The sequence below is a fragment of the Hipposideros armiger genome, unplaced genomic scaffold, assembly GCF_001890085.2.
Source record: "Hipposideros armiger isolate ML-2016 unplaced genomic scaffold, ASM189008v1 scaffold_641, whole genome shotgun sequence".
In the NCBI taxonomy this organism is placed as follows: Eukaryota; Metazoa; Chordata; class Mammalia; order Chiroptera; family Hipposideridae; genus Hipposideros; species Hipposideros armiger.
In genome coordinates, this window is record NW_017731991.1 from 396752 (window position 1) to 419389 (window position 22638).

Consider the following 22638-nt stretch of genomic DNA (forward strand, 5'->3'; position numbering starts at 1 on the left):
TGTCTCTGAGACTATCTCCATCCACTTCTCCCATCCATTCCGTTCCTTAGAATCCACGTATAAGTGAGATCATATGATATTTGTCTTTCTCTGACTGACTCATTTTTTTTATTCTTTCATTTTTATTTTATTTTTTTATTAGTTGCAGATGTACAAAGCAACGTAATAGTTAGACATTTACACCCCTCACAAAGTGATAACCCCCCTCCCCCAAGTTAATACCCCTCTGACATCTTATATAATGGTTACAATACCATTGACTATCTTTCTTATGCTATACTCCACCTCCCGTGACTATATATATATAGAGAGAGGGTGCCAAAAAAATGTACACACACTTTTATGAAAGGAAAAACCTGTACCAAAATTATGCTGATGGTAACCATTTTGAGTACCTCTTGTAATTACAGAAGTCAAACGTGACTTGTATTCATCTTTTGTTATCAGTATATACTGAGTATTACAATTTTAATACAGTTATTTCCCTTCTCAAAATGTGTATACATTTCCCTGACACCCTCTGTATACATTTAATTATAGTTGACATATAATATTATTCAACTTCAGCTTCAGGTGTACAGTGTATTGGTCAGGCATCTACACAGTCTATGAAGCGATCCCCCTGATAAGTCCAGTGCCCACCTGGCACCCAACATAATCTTTACAACATTGTTGATTATGTTCCCTATGCTGTATTTCATATCTCCATGACTATATCATGTCTACTAATTTAGTGCCATTTGTTAAAGTGACCCTAACCAAAATGACCCTGGCCTCAGAAGACCTTAGGCAAGGCCTGACCTCTGTCCCTAATTGCTAATTACCTCGTGACCTGGGAGATGGCACTTGTGCCCTCTCAACATCTATTTCTTCTTTTTAAAATGAGGGTGACACAATCCCTTCCAGACCAAATTGTCTAGGATCCTGTGTTCATTAACCATGACGCACATATATCAGGTTCGAATTTTCCAGGGGAAGCCAGGATTTGGAGTCTAGGCAGATCTGAAAGGTCAGATGGTCAAAACACAGGAACACTTGTAGGAATATTTTGTTCATGGACAGACAGAAAGAAACCCATTCCAAAATTGGAAGATCAGTCAAAAGGCAGACAACAGGTTGAAAACACTGTAAGAAGAAGTCCGTGCAGAACCCGAGACCCAGTATGGAATGGAAGAGAAGATGTATTACTGCAAGAATTAGGGGAGGTCTTGGATATGTGGTGGGCGGTGCTCCCCTTCCTGTATCTTAGGAGAGCCCGTAGCACATAGAGGTGCCTCGCAAACATTTATTGAATGAACAAACACATCTAGGTTATCAATCTCGTTGGGGGTCAGGCATGGAATCACTGATGACCCATAAGCCAAGGTCTGCCGAGTTTAGGAGCTGAGCTCTGGTCAGTGGGGACAGAAATGGCTCGGTCGGTGTAGAACTAACTATCAATAGATAGAGTGAGAGGGAATTTTTGGAGATCTTTCTAACCCCCACCTGAGTTTTTGGGACATCAATCCTATATAGTATTACTATATACCAGGCACTTCACTTTATACTTGTAGTCATCCTTGCCAGAAAGGACTGTTGGAGGGGGAGCCAGGAAGAGCAGTCATGCTGTGGCAGCGGACACAGAGCTGGTGTTGAGAAGGTGGCGTGGAAGGAGGCAAGGGCGATGGGCTGTAGAATCAGCAGGGCTCTAGAACATGGGTGGAATGGATATACAAGCATTAGGGGGCAGCACCACATCTCCTAGGTGACCATAGTCTAAAGTTTTGCCTGAGTTAATTACATTTCAGAAGGTTGAAGACTTAACTTACTTAATAGCCCATCTTTATGTAGAGAGGGTGCCAAAAAAATGTATTCACATTCTAAGAAAGGAAAACTATTAAAATTGTAATACTCGATATATACTGATAATAAAAGATGAATACAAGTCACCTTTGACGTTTGCAATTACAAGAGGTGCTCAAAGTGGTGACCATCAGCATCCGGACACTTCTGATTATGCCGAACTACTGCTTGAGCAACGTTGACCAAAGTTTCCATTTGTATACATTTTTTGGCACCCCCGGTATTAAATTGGACTCTGTGTATTCTGTATGTATTGAGAAAGGGTTATATAGGACAACGATAGCTCAATGAAACTGGAGAAATAAATGAATAAGTAGGGTTATGTTATTCGCTAAAATGAGTAAGAAAGAATCCTTTGAAGTCTTGGTTTTCAACACCACTATACTTTCCTAACTTTCCCGATGCTTTCTTATGAGGACCCCATTTCATTATAATCTTCTATTAGATAGACAAACAAGTTGGAGTAAATATTTTCTCCCTTGTCATCTTCCTTGACGGTTGGGTCACCTCAGCCTCTCCTTGTACCCTGTTAGTCCATCTGACAATGTCTTAGGGTTTTTAGACTCAGCTTTTAGGTACAATTTGTAGCTAAGTGCAAAACAGAAAGTAAGAAGAAGACCATAAGGAAACCTATGATCTTGCAACCTCACTCCTGGATTGATCCCATCATTCACCTCCCCCGGTCTTACACCTCTTTGTCTGAAAGCTGCTGGAGAAACACCCCAACAAAAGTGATTGTTTTCTCTCCAGACCCTTTACACTGCCTATTTGAGACTCTTTTTAGAAGCTCTTCACTTGATTTTCATGATATAGCATATCCTGTTTTTCCTTCTCCTCTCTAGTTGGTTCTTGCAGTTCCCCCAGCTATTACTTTAATGTTTTCACCACTCTCTCGTGTCCACTGTCTCCCTGGTTCTTTATCGGCATCCTCCCAGCCTCTGATTTCGATGAGAAGTTAGTGCCCATGAGGCAGGAATTCTCCCCACTTCTTGCTTCTTTCCCCAAAACATTCACGAGTAACCATACCCTTGCACATATGTATGTTATCTTGAAAACATACATACATGTTATAATTAATAAAGTATAAGTTCATTTGAAAACATTTTTTAATCCATAGCAGCTTTTTTCATTAGATATTCCTTTAGGTCTGGGGCAGGACCCAGCAACCTGAACTTTAAATTGGCACCTCAGGAGATTTTGATTCATCCAAATGTATTGACCACTACTGTGTACCCTGTCTAGTAGGACAAAACAGGCACAGACCCTCCCCTCACGAAGTGCATACTTTGGTGGAAATCCTAGGGAGACATTCCTAGGAAGCACTGCCCTAAATGGGGGAGGCAGCCCTCACTTCCCATAACCATTTACCAGGTCCTGCCCATACTGCCTCAATTGTCTCTATCTCTTTACCCACAGACATTTCTGCTTCTCTGCTTTCATCACCCCTTTCCTAAATCACTGCCTCAGCTTCCAGTGGTCTTCTCTCCAGGGTGCCAGGGCCATTTTTGTAGTCCCCAAATCTAAACAGATCACTCCTCCTCTGCCTTACACCCTTTTCTGTCACCACCTTGTTGCCCTCAGTGTGAAGCCCAAGTTCCTAAATTTAGCCTCTGGTGGCCTGTGCAGCCTCATTCGTCCCACACCCTGCATTCCAGCCAGACCCATTCCCCCTCCAGTTCCGTGATAGAGCCTTTATGCATACAGTTCTGTCTCTTTAAAATACTCTTCTATTTTTCGGACTAACACTCTAGTCTTCAGAACTCAACCCTCGTATTCCCTCCTCAGAAGCCCTCCTCTGGCTGTCCCACAGCCTGGAGCCTACCACCACCCTCTTCTCCATGAAGGTCTCTGCTGTCCCTGGATGCTGCTTATGTCAGCCACTCCAACCAGACTGGCAGTTCCCTATAGGCGGGGGTTTTGTCACTGACCTTTGAATCTCCTGGACCTAATACAATACCCGACCACAGTAGGCAGTCAGCAAATAACCGAGTTGAGTGAAATAAGAGTTTTGCACCATCAGGAACACACCGTAAGCATTACCGTTCATTCGCATTCCATTTAGCTCAGAGTTCTCTTGGTCTCGCTGATGTTCTCGTGCCACAGGAAGGTGGTAATTCCCCTGAGAACTATTGCTGCCCATGAGTGTGTGCACGTGCCATCAATTTGCAGCTATATAGGGTGAGACTCCTTAACAGAGCTTAATGTTACTAGCTAACAAAATGGTTCTGTAAACCCTATGTAAATGCAAATCTTTTAAAGAGGTAGAATTTTTATCCTGCAGATAAAAACGGCAGTTTGTTGTTGTTGTGTTTTGGCAGATGCTCGCTCAGAAATCTGGCAACATTATCAACATGTCCTCTGTGGCTTCCAGCATCAAGGGTAGGTCTGTCTTCCTCTGGGATCATAAGACACATACTCACTCACCTTCCCAAGCTCAGGGCTTCGGAACAAGCATAGCAGAGATCATGAAGCCCACACGCAACTTCAAAACTGCCTTTTAAGAATTGGTGTTAAGTTCTTTAACTACCCGTCCTTTTGCCTTAGATGTGAAGCAGCCATAAAATTAAAGTTTGTTTGCTTTGCCCTCCCTTTTATTCATGAAGATCAAACTGGGAGAAGGCAACATTTATCCACTTAATTAATCGAAAAAGGTGTGTTGAACACCCACTATGTGCCCCTGTTTCAAAAGAACTCACAGTCCCACAGGAAGTGAGTATCAGGCAAACACACACCTTCTACAGAGGGACCGTCCATGTGTTAGAACAGAACTTTGTACAAAGTGCTGTCACAATACCAGCGAGCTAACTGCCTGTGGATGTGAGGAGCGATTCACAAAGACAGTTGATCTGGGCCCTAAATGAGAAGTCAAGTTGAAGAGCCAGGATTGCAGTGCAAAGTGGAGATAATGTCACAGTCTGGCACAGATGGATTTGTGAGTTTAAAGTGAAATAGCTACTGCTGAGATTACATTCCTTCTCTTTGCAAGGATACGCACATGAAGCCTGCACAAGAGAGGAATGCCAAGAAATGCCCAGACCTCTTGATTTTTTGCGTGTTTGTTTCTTGTTTTGTTTTTTCTTTACCCTGATTTTCTTTTGGAATCTGCCTAAGGGGTCTACCAACTGATGGTGAAACACTAAGGCCATTGCAGGCACTGAAGTGCAGCCTCTCAATACTTAGGTATTAAATCTCAGCTGAGTTGTGCCAATACTACTTTCACAGATTCAGAAACTAGCTCTATTAAGGGAGGGAAACTGATATCTATTTTTGAAAAGGGGGAGGTGGGAAGAAGCATGACAATGGTGATCGAGGACGCTTATTTGTGTTCCCTCTCTAAAGGAGATTTTTTTTTTATTCCTTCAATTGTTGAACCTTCCCTACCCCCTCAGGAGTTGTGAATAGATGTGTGTACAGTGCAACCAAGGCAGCCGTGATCGGCCTCACGAAGTCCGTGGCTGCAGACTTCATCCAGCAGGGTATCAGGTGCAACTGTGTGTGTCCAGGTGAGCTCGCACTTGAGGGCTGTGAGCATGTCCTTTCTGACAGCCCCGTTGCCACGGTGAGAGATATCTGCATGAGTTTTATCTGCATGAGTTTGTTTACCCCATGTTATATTGTATACTGTCATAAGGAAAAGTTCAAAAGTAAAAGATCCTAGGCTTATTAAGATAACAGTCCAACAGTAAATTGGGAGAGCGGCTAAATTCCTTAGGAATAAGCCACGGATGAAAAGGGTTTAACGTCACTCACACGGGCAATTCTAAACCGTGAGCTTCAGAGACATCACTGGCCAGGGTTTGGGAACCAGACCCGGGATGACCTTGTCGGGGGGGGAAAGAGGGAAAGTGGGCCACGCTCACCAGACAGCAGAAAGAAAGTACAAGGAGCCTTCCTAGTGGCCGCTGAGTCCTGCAAATCACCTGGGTGGTCCATAAATTAGAAGGAAAGGTTAACACCTTCCTTTATACTATAAAAAGGGGGTCAGCAAAGGATGGCCTGCGGGCCAAAGCTGGCCCCTACCTGTTTTTAAGTACAGTTTGATTGGAGCACACATACACCCGGTTTGTTTATGTGTTGGCCAGGGCTGTATTGGTGCCACTGACAGAGTTGAATAGTTGTGACAGACCAAATGGTTCTCAATGCTAAAAATAGTTCCTATCTGGCTTTTTACCAAAAAGTATGCTGACCTTGCATATAAAGGAAAGGAGAAAAGCCGAACTTATTCTTAGTAGAAAGGACGTTAAATTTGTCCAACAAAAGCATTCAATAACTTATTTCTTAGGAATAACTTATCCTCTTTATAACTGTGGGTGGGTCTATTAAATAAGTATGACCTTCCACCTGGCCCCACCTATTCAAAATGAATACAAGGTGCCTAAGAACAATTATTAACTTCCTCTCTGAAAAGAAATTAAATATTGCATATCCAGGGCCAAAGTTCCTCTCAGTAATTCACAGCTGGTGTTTGAGGATTTCGGGAGGCATATAATTTCAAAATTATCTGTGGGACCTTTCAAAACCTGAGTGGTTGCCAGAATTTGGAGAAGGAGTTGACGAGGGAAACTGTGTACAGTGCAGGCATGCCTTGGAAGTACTGAGGGTTTGGTTCCAGCCCACCGCAATAAAGCGAGTATCGAAATAAAGCGAGTTGTAATCTTTTTGCTGGTAGAGGGTCTTGCTTTCAAGTTTTAAAAGACCCAACATCTATGAAACACAAAAAAGTGAAGCACAAACAAGGTGTGCCTGTGGTTTGAAAAGTCCCACAGGAGCTTCTGGTGTAGTAATCCATCAGGGCCTCCCCTCAGGTTGAAAAACCACTGACTTATTAGTTAAACAGGAAAAACTACTAAGTACCCTTCAAGCTACTGAATTTCCATGATTGAGGTGCTCTATTTAAGTTTTTTCTTGGACTAGAAAGATAAACACAGGTAACACTGAGAAAAAGGAAGATTCAGGATGGACGGTTTCACTGGGTTTTAGCGTATGTACTTGTGGTACTTGAGTCCGGCTATTCTTGGTGCTATTTACCCAATGGAATCAATGGCAAAATGATTTGGAAAATATGTTTGTATTAGCAGCTGGACTTTTCAGGAGATTGGAAACTATGTTATCAAACTCTCTGGAACAAGGAACTAGCTGTGACTCACTGAACCAGTCATAGAAGAAAACCTGATGAGGGATGATTGTGTCTGGGATGGCACTGGTGGTTGTACAGTCACAACTCCTCACCCCCAGACTTGTGGAGACTGTGGCATGGTGTGTCGGTCTGTGCCATGAACACAGCAGAGTGACAATGGAATTAAGTGGAGGGCATAGGCTTGCAGTACAGTGTTCCTTTAATAGCCGTTCCTACCAGCCACGTGTAAGATATGATGCTCATTTGCCTCAGTGCAAGGACGCTGATAAAGCTGTAAGGATTCTGAAGAGACTGTTAAGTGAAAGCTTTAGGTGCCTCGAGCACACTGTTGGTAGAATTTTGGATTTTAAGGAGGCAGTTGATGAGAGAAGTGAGGAAAATATCAGAAACTAGATCCAAAGGGATCTTTGTTATGTGGTTTCAGAAAGTATGCCAACACTATTGTCCGCAGTATGTGGAAAGTAGAAAATACTCCTCATGAGCTGGGCGATTTAGCTAAGGCAGTTTCCACCCAGAGTGTTGGAAAGTGCTGCCTGCTTGTAGTAAAATCTGAGAGGAGGGAGAGAAGCTAAATAAAAGGCTGCGCATTAAAAAGGAGGCAGAGTGGGAATGGAGTCAATGGAATTGTAATAGATAAGCATGATATCAGGGGTGGGAGGGCAATACATGGGGGGAGTGGGGTTGTTACTTTGTGAGGGTGAAAAGGATAACTACTGCATTGTTCTGTACACCAGAAACTAACAATAAAAAAAAATTTTAGAAAAAGGAGCCAGGATTTGCTGATTTTGAAGATTCCCAGGCTCTCCCGAGAAATGGCAAATGATGATAAAATTAAGAAATGGTTTCCCAGTAAACATTAAATCTCAGGAGCATGGTCTAAAGATGAAGCTAAGGATGTGACAGTAAAATCATTTGCTGGGACCTTAGAAAGATCACATGGTCCCCAGAAAAAACACGGTCAATCAGGGGGAAAAAAAAAAGGCCTGCTAAAGAGAATTTACAGATTACATCCGTGAACAAAAGTCTGGGGAACTTTCTCTGTAGGAGCGTTAGCTAACTGGGATTTAAAACTTTCAGTGTCATTCTTACTTTTCTTTTTTTTAAATAAAATAATTTCAAATTATATTTTTATGAGAAACATGCAACAGTGGTTAAAAATAGGAATTTGAAACCAATGAGACTAGGCAAGATAATAAAAAAAATTTAAAAACACCTAAATTATAGAGGACTGTGACAGTCATGCAAGTTGAACTTGACAGCACAAATGGTTTTGAGATGATTAAGGCAGTTTGGATCCTTGTACTAGTTAAGTACTTGTATGATTTTATATAATCTCAAGGTGATTGTGGGAATTAATTGAAATGATACACGTAAAAGTGCTTAAAATCCATACAGTATCATATTAATGTAATGTGACTAAAATATACATCTTGGCAATGCTGGGTGATTCACCCAGGTCCTTGCCTCGTGTCACCAAGAATTATAGTCTGTGTTTTTAAAAATCATAGGAATGTTATTACAGAAGTTATAAGCCTATTAACTAAAAGGGCAAGTAAGTGGAGGTAAAATTGTCATTCTGAGTCATGGAGAAGGATTGCACTGATTGCCGTATCATTATGATAGGTTCCATGTCATTAATTGTCAATTTCTTTTTCAGTTAAAGTAAGTAACCAAGCTGAATGTCCCCCTTTGATTTAGGAACAGTTGATACCCCATCTCTGCAAGAAAGAATACAAGCCAGGCCAAATCCTGAAGAGGTATAGCTACTATTTTAAATGTGTTTAAATCTCCTGGCTAGAAAATGTCCTCTTCCCTACCTAGAGTAGAGAAATTCAAAGAGACAGAAAATAGAAGGGTGGCTCCAGGGGCTGTGGGAGTGGGTAGGAATGGGGAGCTGTTGTTTAATGGGTACAGAGTTTCAGTTTTGCAAGACGAAAAGCGCTCTTGAGATTCATTGCAGAACACTATGAATGTACTTAATGCTACGGAACTGTATGTACACTTAAAAATGGTGAAGATGGCAAATTTTCACATAAATATTATTTTACAACTTAAAAAAAAAGCCCTCTTCTTTAACATTAATTTCTGATTTGTTGCAGCGTCTGTCGGTTTTAGTACAACAAAATACTTCGAGTAGCATCTAAGTCACCATAGGCCTGCTTGGTCTACTTGGTCCACAATTAATGATACTAGTAATATTCTTATGTATCGTGTATCATGCATGATTAATTAATGCAGCAAGCCAGTGGTACCTGTGTGTAGATTCATCTTGCCTTTGACCCCCAGAAGGAGCTGCAGGTGAGTTCCTACTTGAGCTCACATCACTGATGTCTGATATGCTTTCTGGTCGCAGGCACTGAGCAATTTTCTGAAGAGACAGAAGACTGGAAGATTTGCAACTGCAGATGAAATTGCCCTGCTCTGTGTGTATTTGGCTTCTGATGAAGTAAGCACTGTTCTTCACAGGGAATTCATTATCTTCAATCATATTTGGCCACTATTGGGTCATCAAAAAATGTCATCTCAGAGAGTTTTGGCATATCTATGCTAAGATGCTACAGTTACCAATAGGGATAAGTTTTTATTTAAATGGCTCAAAGGAAGGCCACTTGGATCTGAGTTGATGGCTTTTCCTTATTCAACCTTTATGTCACTAAATCTTGTAGCAAATGAAATGGAGCGTTAAAAAAATTAAATTGCTCGATTTTCTAAGAGAGAATTGCTTTCAAAAATTACAATTGGGGAAACACTGGTTAAATGTATGTCAAACAAATGAACCTCCAAAATGATGCAAGTTTCAGGTGAAAAGGGGAGAAGGTAACCAGACTGTGTCCAGGAGACACAGAATTGGCATCTGGTGGTTTTGGTTTTACTGGTGACTTGTTTAGGAGACTCCCACTGGTCTTTTTTTTCTATGAATTCTTTACTTGTTTGTCATCCTGTATGGAAATTCCTAATTCTCTTTCTACTTAGCATCTATTTAGCAACCAGTTTCTTCCTTAATGGCTATTGTATATTTTTTAATGGCATACAACTGCAAAAGCAGAACATACATATAGCACAGAGCACAAGAACATCCCCCTCTATGTTGTCTTTGAATATTACATGATCAGGGAACTATAATGTATGACCAGACACAAGGAAAAGGGGAGTAGGTGGGAGTGTCACTCACTGACCAGTTAGTTCCTCTTTACAGGAACTTGGAACACACCAGGTGGTTGGTGAATGTGACAAATACAGGGGTTGAAATGTTTTAGTGACAGAGCAGTTACTGCTTTTCAGAACAGTTAACAACAGTTGTTAAGAGCTGGAGAAATTGCTATTCATTTGATTAACACCATCTTTTGAGCGAATGTCATACTACACATTGCTACATAATTCAATTCAATCTCGAAATGTAACACATAGATAACATCTCTTAAAATGTGTATACATTTTTTTACACCACCGGTATATATATTTTATACATATATATAATGTATACATGTATGTATATGAGAGCTTGCATTGTAAACAACAACAAAAAAAAAACTTGGGAGAGTTGGGGTCCTTTCTTGGTAAAGTGACCAAAAACACCCTAGTTTACCTACATTATATGATCAGTTTTCATAGATTGAACTTTAAAAATTTCTGTACTCATAAAATGTTGTCTTTCCTGCCTACTTCTTCCCTTGTCTCAGGCTTCAGATAAATTTAAAACTAAGAACACAAATTTGAGTCTTTATTATCCATGTTTAAGTTAAAAGATTTTTAAACCTGTACCACAAGAAAACATTTTAGCTTTAATTTTTTTGGAAAATGAAAAATTCTATAGGACAAAATAGTTATTTGTTTTAACTTTTTAAATTTTGTACAGATTTGGGTATCTGAAACTAGTATAGACTATTTTTTCATAGTTTATAGTAATTATTCTTCATAAACATTTTTAAAACTCATTTATTGTGCTTCAGCTCCTGGAATTACCTGTATATTGAGTAGTTATATAGATACAATATTTTTTTTATTTTGTTTGGTAATTAACGCAACCATTTATGACCAACACACTTAATTATACTCAAAAGTTTATTAGTGGCATAAAACTCAGCTAGTTAAGAATAGTTCTGAATTTAAAATGAAAATGTACTATGATAGGCTACAATGTATCCTAATTTGAGAAATGACCACATAGCACCTAACTTCTTGATTTTCCGATTCTGAGACGAAACACCTAACAGACCTTACAAAGAATGTGACATGTGCTAAAACAGCAGCCAGAGGCCAGTTGACTCCAGACCACAAGAACGCTTGGCAGTTTTAAATCATCCAAAATTAATTTAGATTTTCCTAAATTCTGTTTGAATTTTCCCGTTCCCGTGAGAGTAAATTGCTTAGCTATCTCAGTCATCAAAGATTGAAAACACAACCTGTGTTAAACCTGGTTTGTTGTCTCATTGGGTTTGTCTTTGCAGTCTGCCTACGTTACAGGTAATCCTGTCATCATCGATGGAGGCTGGAGCTTGTGATTTCAGGATCTCCTTGATGGGGAGGCAGACCGTTCCTGTCCACCATGAACTTGGTTATGAAGAAAACTCACCCATCATATCTTTCCTATTAATGGCATAGTAACCAAAACAAGCTCATTTTAACGATGTCATTGTTCACAAGAGTCTGATTCTTTAAATACATTAATCTCTTTCTCATCTCTTTTGAAATCATTGTGGATAATATGAAAGAATGAATTTATTGCAAGTGAGTAGTTTTAAAAATCAGCCCCAATTTGTAAGCATATAAAGTTAAGCTGTGAATATGAAGAAAAAAGGAAGATTTTTAAGAAAAAAGTATTAATTTCTATTTTACTTCTATTTCCCTATATTCAAATACTTTTGTAGAATTCTGCATTGGTCTGTATATGGATACTAATTTAAAATTCGTACACCATTATAATTGAATACCAGATGTAAGAAGGAGTGTGGCTTTAGTAACTTACCTTGAAAGATGTTTAGATTCAGAACTATGTTGTTAATCTGTTATATAAAGGAAAAATAACCATCAGGTGTTTATACTTAATGGATGTCATCACTTATAATTAAGTACTATTTTCTTGGTATTTAACTCCTTAGTCTAAGTAAAAAAATCTTTATTAAAATAAGCAATGATATTTTCATGGTCTTAAGAAAATAGAGTTAACTAACTTGGCAGTATTGTCAGTTTGAGGGATTTTTTTTTTATATTAAGTATAGGGTTTTTTTCATCAAATTCCATGATGACAGTTAAGAGGACATGAAATTTAGAAATAGTCTCTGGATAAAAAAATACAAATGAATCGTGTAACAGGAAACAAAGAAAGAAAGAAAAGAAAATTTTCAAGAAAAAGGTTAAGTAAATTCAAGGATGGTGAGTCTATAAGAAATTTTCTTGTTCTTTATAGGGTTTTATATGTTTTTTATTTGTTACTGCTTCAAAAGACCAAATGGTGTGATGCACATGTATAGTAGGTACTCAATAAATGAGCAGTTATACTTAGCCTTTTCTCTTAGGACCTTAATAATAACAAGGAAATATTGAAATGCACAATGAACAGGTAACATTTTATGTTTGAGGAAGGAAACTTTACAGTTTATAAAAGTGAGTTAAAATTGACAGCGAGAATATTTCGACTAGCATTCCCAAAGAGTCCATTGATTTTAAGATTTTCTCTGGGCTTCTAAACCAGACATTCCACTACCGGGTCACAGATAGCTTGCTTTGTAACCCAGATCAAGTCGCCCAATTTATCTTGGATTTTAGTTTTCTGGATTGTGAAATTAGGGAGTTGGGCCAAGAGACCTGAGTTTCTTTTAGATGTATCAAAATGCTGTAACTGCTTTTCAGAGGAAGTATGGAACACTGTAGTTTATTAAGTATGGTATGAAGTACTTTATGCTGTAAGCAAGTACACGTGTATACTTGTATGTATCGCTATGAACAAACGAATTCTAAATAAACAAGTGATGATTCTGCAAATGCATTCTAACTTTAACAAATGCTCCCTCAGAGCTAGCTCTCTCAGAGCTAACTAAATCAAACATTATAAGCAATAAAAGCAAGTAAAATCTAGCCCCAAAGTTCCATGTTTTCAGAGTCACGCTAATCAAATCAGGTGATGTATCAATGAGGATCATATGACTGGAAGAAAAGGAAAAATATTTTCATTCCTTTGGCAAGAGGAAGCTGGATGTCACTAGAAACTTTTGCAAGCTTTAGGCAAAGAAGAGTTCCATTTAGGAGAATAATCATTTTAGATGCTCTGAAGAAGGTTATTGGACAGAACGTAGGTTCATCCATTCTTTCCACAAAGGAGAACCAGAGGGACAAGAATGAGTGGTTTCTGTCTGGTGGAGACATTCACTTGGCATTGTCCCTCTTGCCTGAGAAGAGGTGATTAAAATTGGCACTTGCTTCAAGGAGTGAAAAACAGGTAAGAACATTTTTATTTTTGAAGGAAATAAAAATTACCCCAAAAGGGGCGCGCATGCATATACGCACACTTAGTTGGGGGGGGGGGGGGTGAGGAGACACAGAGGAAAGGAAGACGAAAACGGAAGGGTCTTTAGAAGGAAAAAGAATGAAACAGCTCACGGAAAGGTTAAATCCAAAACAATACACAGCAAGAAGGGCATGTGTTAAAGAAACAATGAAAGGGAGAGAAGTTTTTTATCTCACTTAATTGGTGACCAGGGAAGAAACCTGTCTCCCACCGCACCTGAGAAGATTCTTCTAAAAAGTACGACTAAACGGTGGCGTTAAAATCCAAAATACAGAGGTTGGTTTAGGGAACGATAAACCCAGCCATTGGCTACCCAGACCACACTCCTGGCACCTGAAGAACTAGCGTCTTCACCCAGGATCTCGGCATCACCAGGGGAGACTGGGCGCCAGGGGCTGCGCTCTCGAGATGACCTCTCCACGGATTGTCCTCGGGGAACGCACTGATCCGGGCACCCGGGGGTCCGCAGGCAGCCCAGCGGGAAGAAACTACTGAACACCGTGCCTCTCAGAGGTCCCGGGAACTGGCCCCTCCCGCACCTGCCCCCCAGGTCTGCCCGGCGCCCCTCGCAACGGCGCTATTCGACCCCAAACCCCGCGGGGGCCGCGAGAGGGACCCAGTCCGCGCTCTCCCCAGGTGTGCTTTGTATTCGCGGGGCCGGGTCTCCCTCTGCTGGGATGCCCCGCGCGCGTGCAGAGAAGGCGGAGCCGCACACACCCAAAGCGCTGGTGCTCAGCAGCCTGGCGCTCCGCCTGTAGCGATGCGCGCCCCAGAAGCCCAGCGCTCAGAGGCTAGACGAGCCTGCTCTGCACACCTTTCAACTCACCTTTTAGTCGCCGGGCAAAGTGCAGTGCCTGCGCCCGAGGCCGCAAGGTAAGTGGCCCTGGAGAATACACTAAGGTTGCAAAGAAAGAACAGGCGCCCGCGGCGGGAACCCTGTCGGCCTTGCCAGACCAGAGACCCGGAGCGAGCCCCCAGCCCTTTGTGGTTGTACACCGCGTGGGAGGTGTGTTTGCTGTTGTGTGGTTGGACAGGAGTTGTGTTTGTTTTGTTTTAGCTCTCAAGTCAATCAGGGGGTGTTGCTGCGGGCTAGGTTAGCACCCCTAGGTGCTAAGACCATCAGATCCTACTTGCTGGATAATAGAACCACCAACTCAACGTGCATGCTGAGTCTGTGGCTTTTTTTTTTTTCTTACCAGGCATCAGCTTGCTGTCTCCTCCGTGTTATCTCACCCTAGATTCTGGTGTGGTTTGTCGCACTAAACGATTAATAGCAGGAAGCCAGTGTTTCCTTAAGCCTCCCATCAAGAAATCGACAGCACCCCCATAGAGACCGAGTAGCTACCTTACTTAGCCAGGTCATCCTCTGTTTTCACAGAAAGACTAACACTTTTCCCCACTCCTCCCCTGTAATGGGGAGGCCTCCACCTGACATTGCTGCTAACCCGTACTCGTGAAATTCTGGTTTACTGTTTCTCCCCAAGTCAGGAGTGAAACATTTCAGTAAATACCTGTGTGTCTTCTCTGGGCCAAGCAGGCATAGGGACATAAGAGATACAAATATGAATGAAATACAGTTTCTGCCATTCAGTAGCCCAAAATCCAATAGGTCAGAACATACTTAACAAGTAATTAGAAATGATGTAAACAAATGACTAAATCACAATGTATTTTCTAGCTTACAAAGGTCTTTGGAATTATAACCCTATTGACCAGGTGTTTGCCTTTTTTTTAATTTTGTATGATTTCCATTGTAGGCATTATAGAGTAAGTGGGGGAAAGAGGGATGTGCGTCTGAGTCCTGGGACCTACACCAAAAGGTCTTCCGTTGGATATGGAAGTTTGTCACTCACGTCCATTCCTACCTGTTTCTAGTGTGCCTTCTTGTACAGGAGAAACAGGAAAGCTAAAACATTTCTCATACTCCCTTCCAGCTACAGCTCTGGTTGTAAAATCAGGGTCAGGCAATATTTGCCTGAGAGTTCCACAGCAGGCGTGCCATGTCCCTGCTATTTTTGGATGTTTTCTGTTGACAAGGAAGTTCCTGGAGATGTCAGTGTCCAGCATCCAGAAATGTGGGTGTGGGGAAGGACTTACAGCATTGGTAACAGCCAGAGTCACCATTGTCCTGTTGAATCATCGGCTCTGTGGCTATCAAGAGGCAGTTGAGGAAGGTGGTGACCATATTCTGTGCTCCTTATCCAGGCAGCCTCCAGGTCCCAGCTTCTAGGAGTCACAGCTACAGTGGTGTTCTTAAACTCCAAGTCGCTGTGGGACCTCCTGAGTGTCCTTGGTTGTTCTGTCACTGATACTCCTGGTTGTTCAGTTGCTGAACAACCTGAGTGTAAGAAAATAGTACTTTCCTTGGTTGTTCATTTACTGATATTCCTGGAAGTCCAGCCTACACCCAGCACTTCCAGCCCTTTCAACAGTCCCCTTAATTCCCTGTACAAAGTCTCTTCCTGCTTAAAATACCTGGACTGGTTTGGGTTTTATGCTGTGCACTGACTGATTAATATGTTTGCTATGGAACCTCTAAGAGTCACCTAAACCTAATCTCTTCAGTTTCTTTTTTTTAAAGATTTTATTGGGGAATTGAGGAAGGGGAACAGTGTTAGGGAATCGGGGAAGGGGAACAGACAAGTTGCTGTCCTTTTGTTCTTCAGTCTACTTGTGGAGGATGTCGCTTCACTGGCCCATGTTGGTATTATCATTGCGCTCTTCCTGAGTGAGGCAGTTGCTCACCAGCCATTGGACAGCTGCTCCCAGCGGCTCACAGCAGCCCACTGCAGCCCCACTGCAGCCTACGCTGTTGATAGCTACTCACGGCAGCCCAGCTCCAGGTCAAGCTGTTGTTCACCATCTTAGCTTTAGAGGGCACAGCGTCACTGGCCCATGTGGGATCCGAACCTGCAGCCCTGCTGCTCAGAGCTCACGCTCCCAAGCCAGCTCTTAACCAACTGAGCCACTCGGCCCGTCCTTCAGTTTCTTTAGATGGGAAATGAATCCATGAGATTAGGTCCAGGGGCTGGCAATGTTTTGAATGCCTTCAGTTGAGTTGTACCTTCTCCAATTGCCACAGACTCCCATGTTTGAGTTTGGCCCTGAAAGCATTTAAGTTTGTTACCCATAGACTAGATTATCTCTGAAGTCTCTTGCACTACAAATATAATGTAAGACATTTCTTCATCCAAAACATTTTCAAAATATGTTCTACAATAAGAGATTGTTGAGTATCTGGCTCATGTCTAATTATTTACTAGTCCTACTGATAACTGGTAAGCCACAGACTGTTGGTCAGGACACAAGCCCCAATGATAAAACAGATTTTTTTTCCTTTGGGGAAAAGGGTTTACACCTTTTTCACATAAAGCCTAGTAACATGGTATATGGGAAAATGTAGCTGCCTGTGTTATGTATTCTTGTGTAATGAGGAAGTGTTCTTAGTACTTTGTAGTCATGTGTCATACATGTTAAGGAAAACACGTTCATAAGTTCTGAAGAGTTTGTAACAGCCTTAGAAAGTTATTCAATACATCTTGTCAATATAATAAAAGTTATTTGACTTTTTAGGAATTCATTCTTTTATTTATCTTTCTGTCGATTTTATGAAGGACTAGAAAGTTTCAACTTACTGTTCTTCCTTATCTGTGCTCTTCAGTACAGTACATGCATGCTTCTTTCTCAAGGAAAGTTTTATAAAAGGAACATAAAGTATTGGGAGGACTAAATGTACCTCACATGTACCTCACATAGGTACTCTGTGAGGTACTTAGTACTGCTTTACGATTGTCTGTGACATAGGCATTATCACCATTTTACAGATGAAGGAACTTACCCTGACTGGTTAGCTTGCCAAAAATGGCCCAAGTAAGAGGCAGTGACATAGGATTTACACTCAGGGTTTTCATCTCCATTTTCCTCTGACCTTTCTACATCTTGCACACAAAGCTCTAATTAATAGAGCTGTGCATAGAGTTCCCTACATGCACTTTTCTTTTCTCCTTTCCTCCTTTATTCATGTGGTTCCTCAGCCTATAATGGCCTTTATTGTCTTTACAAGACTGAGTCATCTTTCAAGGCTTGATTCAAAAATCACTTGACCTCAGCCAAGCAAAGCAATACCTCCTCTCCCCTGTTTAACTGTATGCCTGTACTTCTCATATCATAATTGCATTAAGGTAGCAGCAGCTGCTATCACAGATGAACTCCTAAATCACAGTAACAACGCAGTAGAAGTTTATTTCTCCCTCAAGTAATGCCTAGTTCTCACTCATGTAATGGTATTTAGGTGGTGGCCTTTTATTCAGTGATTCAGGAACCTAAACTCTTTCTGTATTAGGCTTTCGCCATCCCCTTGGACCTTGGAGTCTGTAGTTTCCAGGCTATGGACAGGAAAAGAGAAGGTATGTAGAGGATTGCATGAGAGGTTTCTTACAGGTGAGGAATGGAAAAAGCATACATTATTTAGGCCCACATCCCACCTGTGAGACCTCAGTCACATACCACCCTGACCTGCAAGGGAGGCAGGAAAATGTCAACTATAGATGTGTCCAGGCAGCAGAAGAAACTAGATTGGTGAAGATATATCAGCCTCTCTCCCCACCTTAAAGAAGAGAGACTGCATCTCAGTCATCTTTGAATGTCTTGTGCTTTACACACCATAGAAACCCAGGGAAAGTCTGATGAACTTCACTGATGGTGAAGGGATGAGGTTGCTATTTCATGTGCCTAAAACTGGAAGTTACCACACTTCATTATGGTTGTTTAGGAATGATCTTTCATTCTCTGACCAGGTTGTAACCTTTCAGTGAGGAACTTTATCAGACTGTTCATTTTTGAATTCCAGCACAAGGGCTAAAACTTGGCAAGAGCTTAATAGGTGTTTTTTGAATTAATCAATGAGTCCTCAAAAAAAAAAAAAAAGAGGGACAGAGTTAGTTTACACGGAGTTAGGAAATATAAATTGAGACGGCGACATTTGAATTAGACCTTGAATGACTAGTAGAATTCTACCAAATAGAGAAAGCAGAAAATGAAAACAAGAAGTCAAATATCTATAAGCCCAACTTTTTTTTTCATTCAATATTCAAATATTACAACTGAACTTCAGAGGAACGAGAGGGAAAATAGATAACCTTACAATTTAAATATTGGGTTGTCGGAAAAGTCATGACATATTTTTTTATGTTTTTCGTTGCAAAAATGCGTCATAACTTTTCCGACAACCCAATATATAATCTCTGTTGACTAAAAGAATGACACTAAAAACTTGCACTCAAATGTTACTTTCTGGACAATTTTGAGAATCATCAATACAAAGGCAGTGTTCTGATCGTTCATCTTCAATGGAGATGTTGCACCATGTCACATAGGGAGACACGGGTAAGCCAGAGCTTCTTCACCATTACTTCTCATCAGAGCTACGCAGAGCTGGCTCTGCATCAAAACCACCTGTTCTGTTGGCTAGGCTGCTTTGGGCTGCAAGTAACAGGATATTTGGCCAAAATTGCCTCCAAAAATACAAGTTTAGTTTTCTCATACAACAAGATGTTTGAAGATACGTGGATCTCGGGTTTGTACAGCAGCCCAATGGTATCAGGGTCTAGGCTGCTTTTTATGAGTTAATCTTGACTTTTTCTTAATGGGTAAATCTTGACTTTTTCTTAATGGGTAAATGAACTTTCTAGAGTTCCAAGAAACACAGTCTCCATCCACAGCTCCACCCACCTCCCAACACACACACAAGAACATTTAAAAACAAAAAGTGGAAAGGGCTCTCCTCTTTCCTGATTTCATTAGGAAGCAAAATCTTACCCAGAGGCACTCTGTAGCCTTGCCCACACATTTCATTGGCAAGAAATGAGTTGTGCTCAGCCCTAAACCAACAACTGGAAAATAAGAATGGTGTTACAGAGTTTGGTATCAGCCAATCATAATTCATCCCTGGAAGTGGGGAAGGGACCCACTGGCATACCTGAGCAGTGGCTTTTAGTGTCTTATCTGCAACACTTGGGGAGATTCAATCTCTGGAGATTCTGATTTTAGTAGGCCAAGAAATAATATTTTAAGCTTACAGTGAAAAACATTTGCCCTTTGTGGGGAGAGAGATTAGAAAGGAGAGAGGCAAGTGTTGGGCCCCTTCTTACCTAGGGCTAACATTCTTTTGGTCATATCCCTTTGTATATGGTGTTTTACATCATGATGATTCAACCAAATCACTGTATCAATGGACCAAATAAAATAGCAGTTGTTTTCCTTTGATAGCTTCGTCTTGCAATTGGTACATATAACACTTTGGAATAAGGTGTTCTTGTTTGGGGAAACATTCTTAGTCATTTCAGTAATTTAATTGTCAGGGAAATTTTAAACCTTGCTTTTTGCTTGATCTGAATTCCTCACTACTGGACACAGCTCTTTTGGGGGAATGAACATTAGACCTGAGTTGATTAGCAGAGCCCAGAAGCGGGAAGCTTTCTGTTCTGTATAGAATTATTGCATGAGACTGAGAACCTACGCTTTCAACTCATGAATGGATAAACTACCAAAGGTAGGAGATTTCTATTAAATCATTATAGAGGCTGACTGGACAGTCCTGGAGATGCTCCTTCAAAGGCATGAATGTGGCACATAGAGGACTCCAGCAATCTATATAAATTACAGTCAGACCACCCCATTAAATGTCAGCCTGTCCATATCACAGACAAAAAATAATGGAAATAACCAGTCTTTATCCATATGATGATCTTTTAGCAGTACTTCAGTGGGTTGCAGTAAGCATATGTTACTTGGCCAAGCGACTATGGATATTTGCAAATTGGTAGTTATTTTATTTCCTCGGGAGTATTATAGAAAGCACTTTTAAACATTTAGATTACTAAATAACCTGAAAACAAGAAGGCTGATTTAATAAACATCTCTCTGTAAATGAATGCATATTTACAGAAATGTTTTTCAACGTGTGCTTCACTTGCCAGGAGGAATGGGCGAGTGGACAGGAACCCTGCAGCTCCACCTTTATCCCATTTGTTGGATTTCAAGATAAGGTTTCATTTGATGAAAGATTTTTGGCTTAAAATATATTTGAAAAATACTAATGTAGAAGATTCTAGGCAGCTCCACATCTTTCAAAACCACAAAAATAAAAAATGACCTTCAACGTGGCAGGTGGGATTAAGTTTCCCAAAAATCAAATTACCAGATTCTGTCTATGAAAAAAATTATTATCAAGGAAAGCTGTATCATTCTCTAGTCTCTAAAGCTTTAAGAATTACATCAGCCTTTTTTTGGTAGTTTTAAATTACATAAGAAAATCTTCTCATAAAAATCCTAACAATACAGAACTACAGAGAAAAAAAAATGAGAACATAGAGAATAAAAACTATGCCAATTCCATTTCCCTTGCCAAAGGCAACTACTGTTAACAGACTTTTTTCCCTATGTACATACATATACAAATACAGAACTGCTCATGTTCTTGATATGTTATTCTTCATCTACAGTTTTCTCTCGAGTTTGGAGACAAGACTTAGGAGACTGTTCCTTTGAAGTTCACAGCTCTGTGATTTGGGTGGCATATGTCCTTAATACTGATAAATAAAGCTCAGATTAAGCCAAGATAGTTTCTAACTGTGTGCGTCAGTCCTGTAGGAAATTCTGTTTACTGGAAATGCTAACAAGAGGCATGAGTGGCCAACAGCCTTGGCATATGTTTTTAGAAAACACTTGACCTACAATTTAGAAGCAAGTATGCAACCACAACAGTCATAACAGCCATGTCCCTTGGCTTCAGACAAACCTCCTTCTTTGATTGAAATATATATATCTGAGTCACAGAACTTTAAATTCACATTATTTATTGAATTTATGAAATCTATACAATTACACCGTTTGACACAGGATCAGTTGTTTTTCCATATGGTTTACAGGTTGTATATCAGTCTGAATAATGCAATATCTTAATTGAGAATCAGAAAAAAACTGTTGCTTCTCACAATAGGTACTTTTAGTTCCTATTAGTTTATCTAAAATATACCTTGCCTTCCTAGTTTTCAGTATAATTAATTATCTGATATACAAAAATCCCTCAAAGCATCGCATTTTAACTGAATATTTTAAAAACAAAATCACCTTAATTCTTAGACTCTTGAGGCATACTTTAGTGGCAAGTTATCATTTAGCTGGTTATTCAGAATATGTATCAATGTTTGCCATAAGAATAGAAGTTCTATTTCTATTTATTTTGTAACCAATGTTGTACGACCTAAATGAATTAGTAATTTTTTTTTGTTTATGATGAAGTCTATAACATTCATAACAATGGGAAAGAATAAAGCTAAAAATAATACAAGGTAGAATATTAAAATATTATATTTACTTGTAGAATGTGTTCAAATTTCTTGTGGAATGTGTTTGCAAACTTAAAATTAAGTATGGGTATATATGAGTGGGATTTTAAACAAAATATTACAGCAAAAAAGGTAAAAATATAGTGCAGTGATTTGGTAGAAATGGCATGAAGTCAAAAATATAGATTAAAAAACTATCTCACTTCACAAATTTTTATACAGTTTTAGTTTGAGGCTTGGCTGTTACTGTCTATGTTAGTTGAAAAAAATTATTTAGCTTTTCTAGGCTTTAGTTTTCTCATTTGAATATTAAAGTGATTAGACTAGTTAATTTCTAAAGACCTTTTCAACTTTTATTATTCCATTAAAGTATGATTCTTTGGTACTTGGAAACTATCTAGTTTCTCCATATTTCCCCATTTTTTAATTTTTCCATTGCAGATGCCTACATCTCAGATCAATTCTCCCTCCCCCCTCAGTTTTATTGAGATATAATTGATATGTAACATTGTATTAGTTTAAGGTATACAACATAATAATTTGATGTGTGTATATATTGTGAAATAATTAACACAGTAAGATTAGTTAACATCCATCATCTCACATAGTTACATTTTTTTCTTGTGCTGGGAACTTTTAAGTCAAATCTAACAGTGCTCTTGAACCTTCACAGGGACCAAGGATTTTAAAAGACTTCCATGCACACAATGAAAAAATAATTAAGGTCCATAAACTGCAGTATTTCATTTAACCAACATTGTTGAAAAACAAAGTACTTCACTTAATTAATGCTCTGGATAACTGAC

The 22638-nt window shown here is 40.0% G+C and overlaps 2 protein-coding genes across 2 annotated transcripts in view; both read left to right on the forward strand.

Annotated features, from left to right (window-relative positions):
• Nucleotides 1-12961, forward strand: part of BDH2 (3-hydroxybutyrate dehydrogenase 2) — a 22739-nt gene extending 9778 nt beyond the window's left edge. Inside the window, exons 6-10 of the mRNA XM_019625891.1 lie at nucleotides 4161-4221; nucleotides 5232-5345; nucleotides 8678-8736; nucleotides 9333-9425; nucleotides 11428-12961. Coding sequence (XP_019481436.1) covers nucleotides 4161-4221; nucleotides 5232-5345; nucleotides 8678-8736; nucleotides 9333-9425; nucleotides 11428-11481 — 381 coding nt within the window. The 3' untranslated portion in view covers nucleotides 11482-12961. The remainder of the gene's footprint in view (nucleotides 1-4160; nucleotides 4222-5231; nucleotides 5346-8677; nucleotides 8737-9332; nucleotides 9426-11427) is intronic.
• A 1283-nt stretch (nucleotides 12962-14244) lies between these two features.
• The window catches only part of SLC9B2 (solute carrier family 9 member B2), a 42863-nt gene continuing 34469 nt past the window's right edge, over nucleotides 14245-22638 (forward strand). The window contains exons 1-3 of the mRNA XM_019625875.1: nucleotides 14245-14357; nucleotides 15242-15251; nucleotides 17827-17890. Coding sequence (XP_019481420.1) covers nucleotides 14245-14357; nucleotides 15242-15251; nucleotides 17827-17890 — 187 coding nt within the window. The remainder of the gene's footprint in view (nucleotides 14358-15241; nucleotides 15252-17826; nucleotides 17891-22638) is intronic.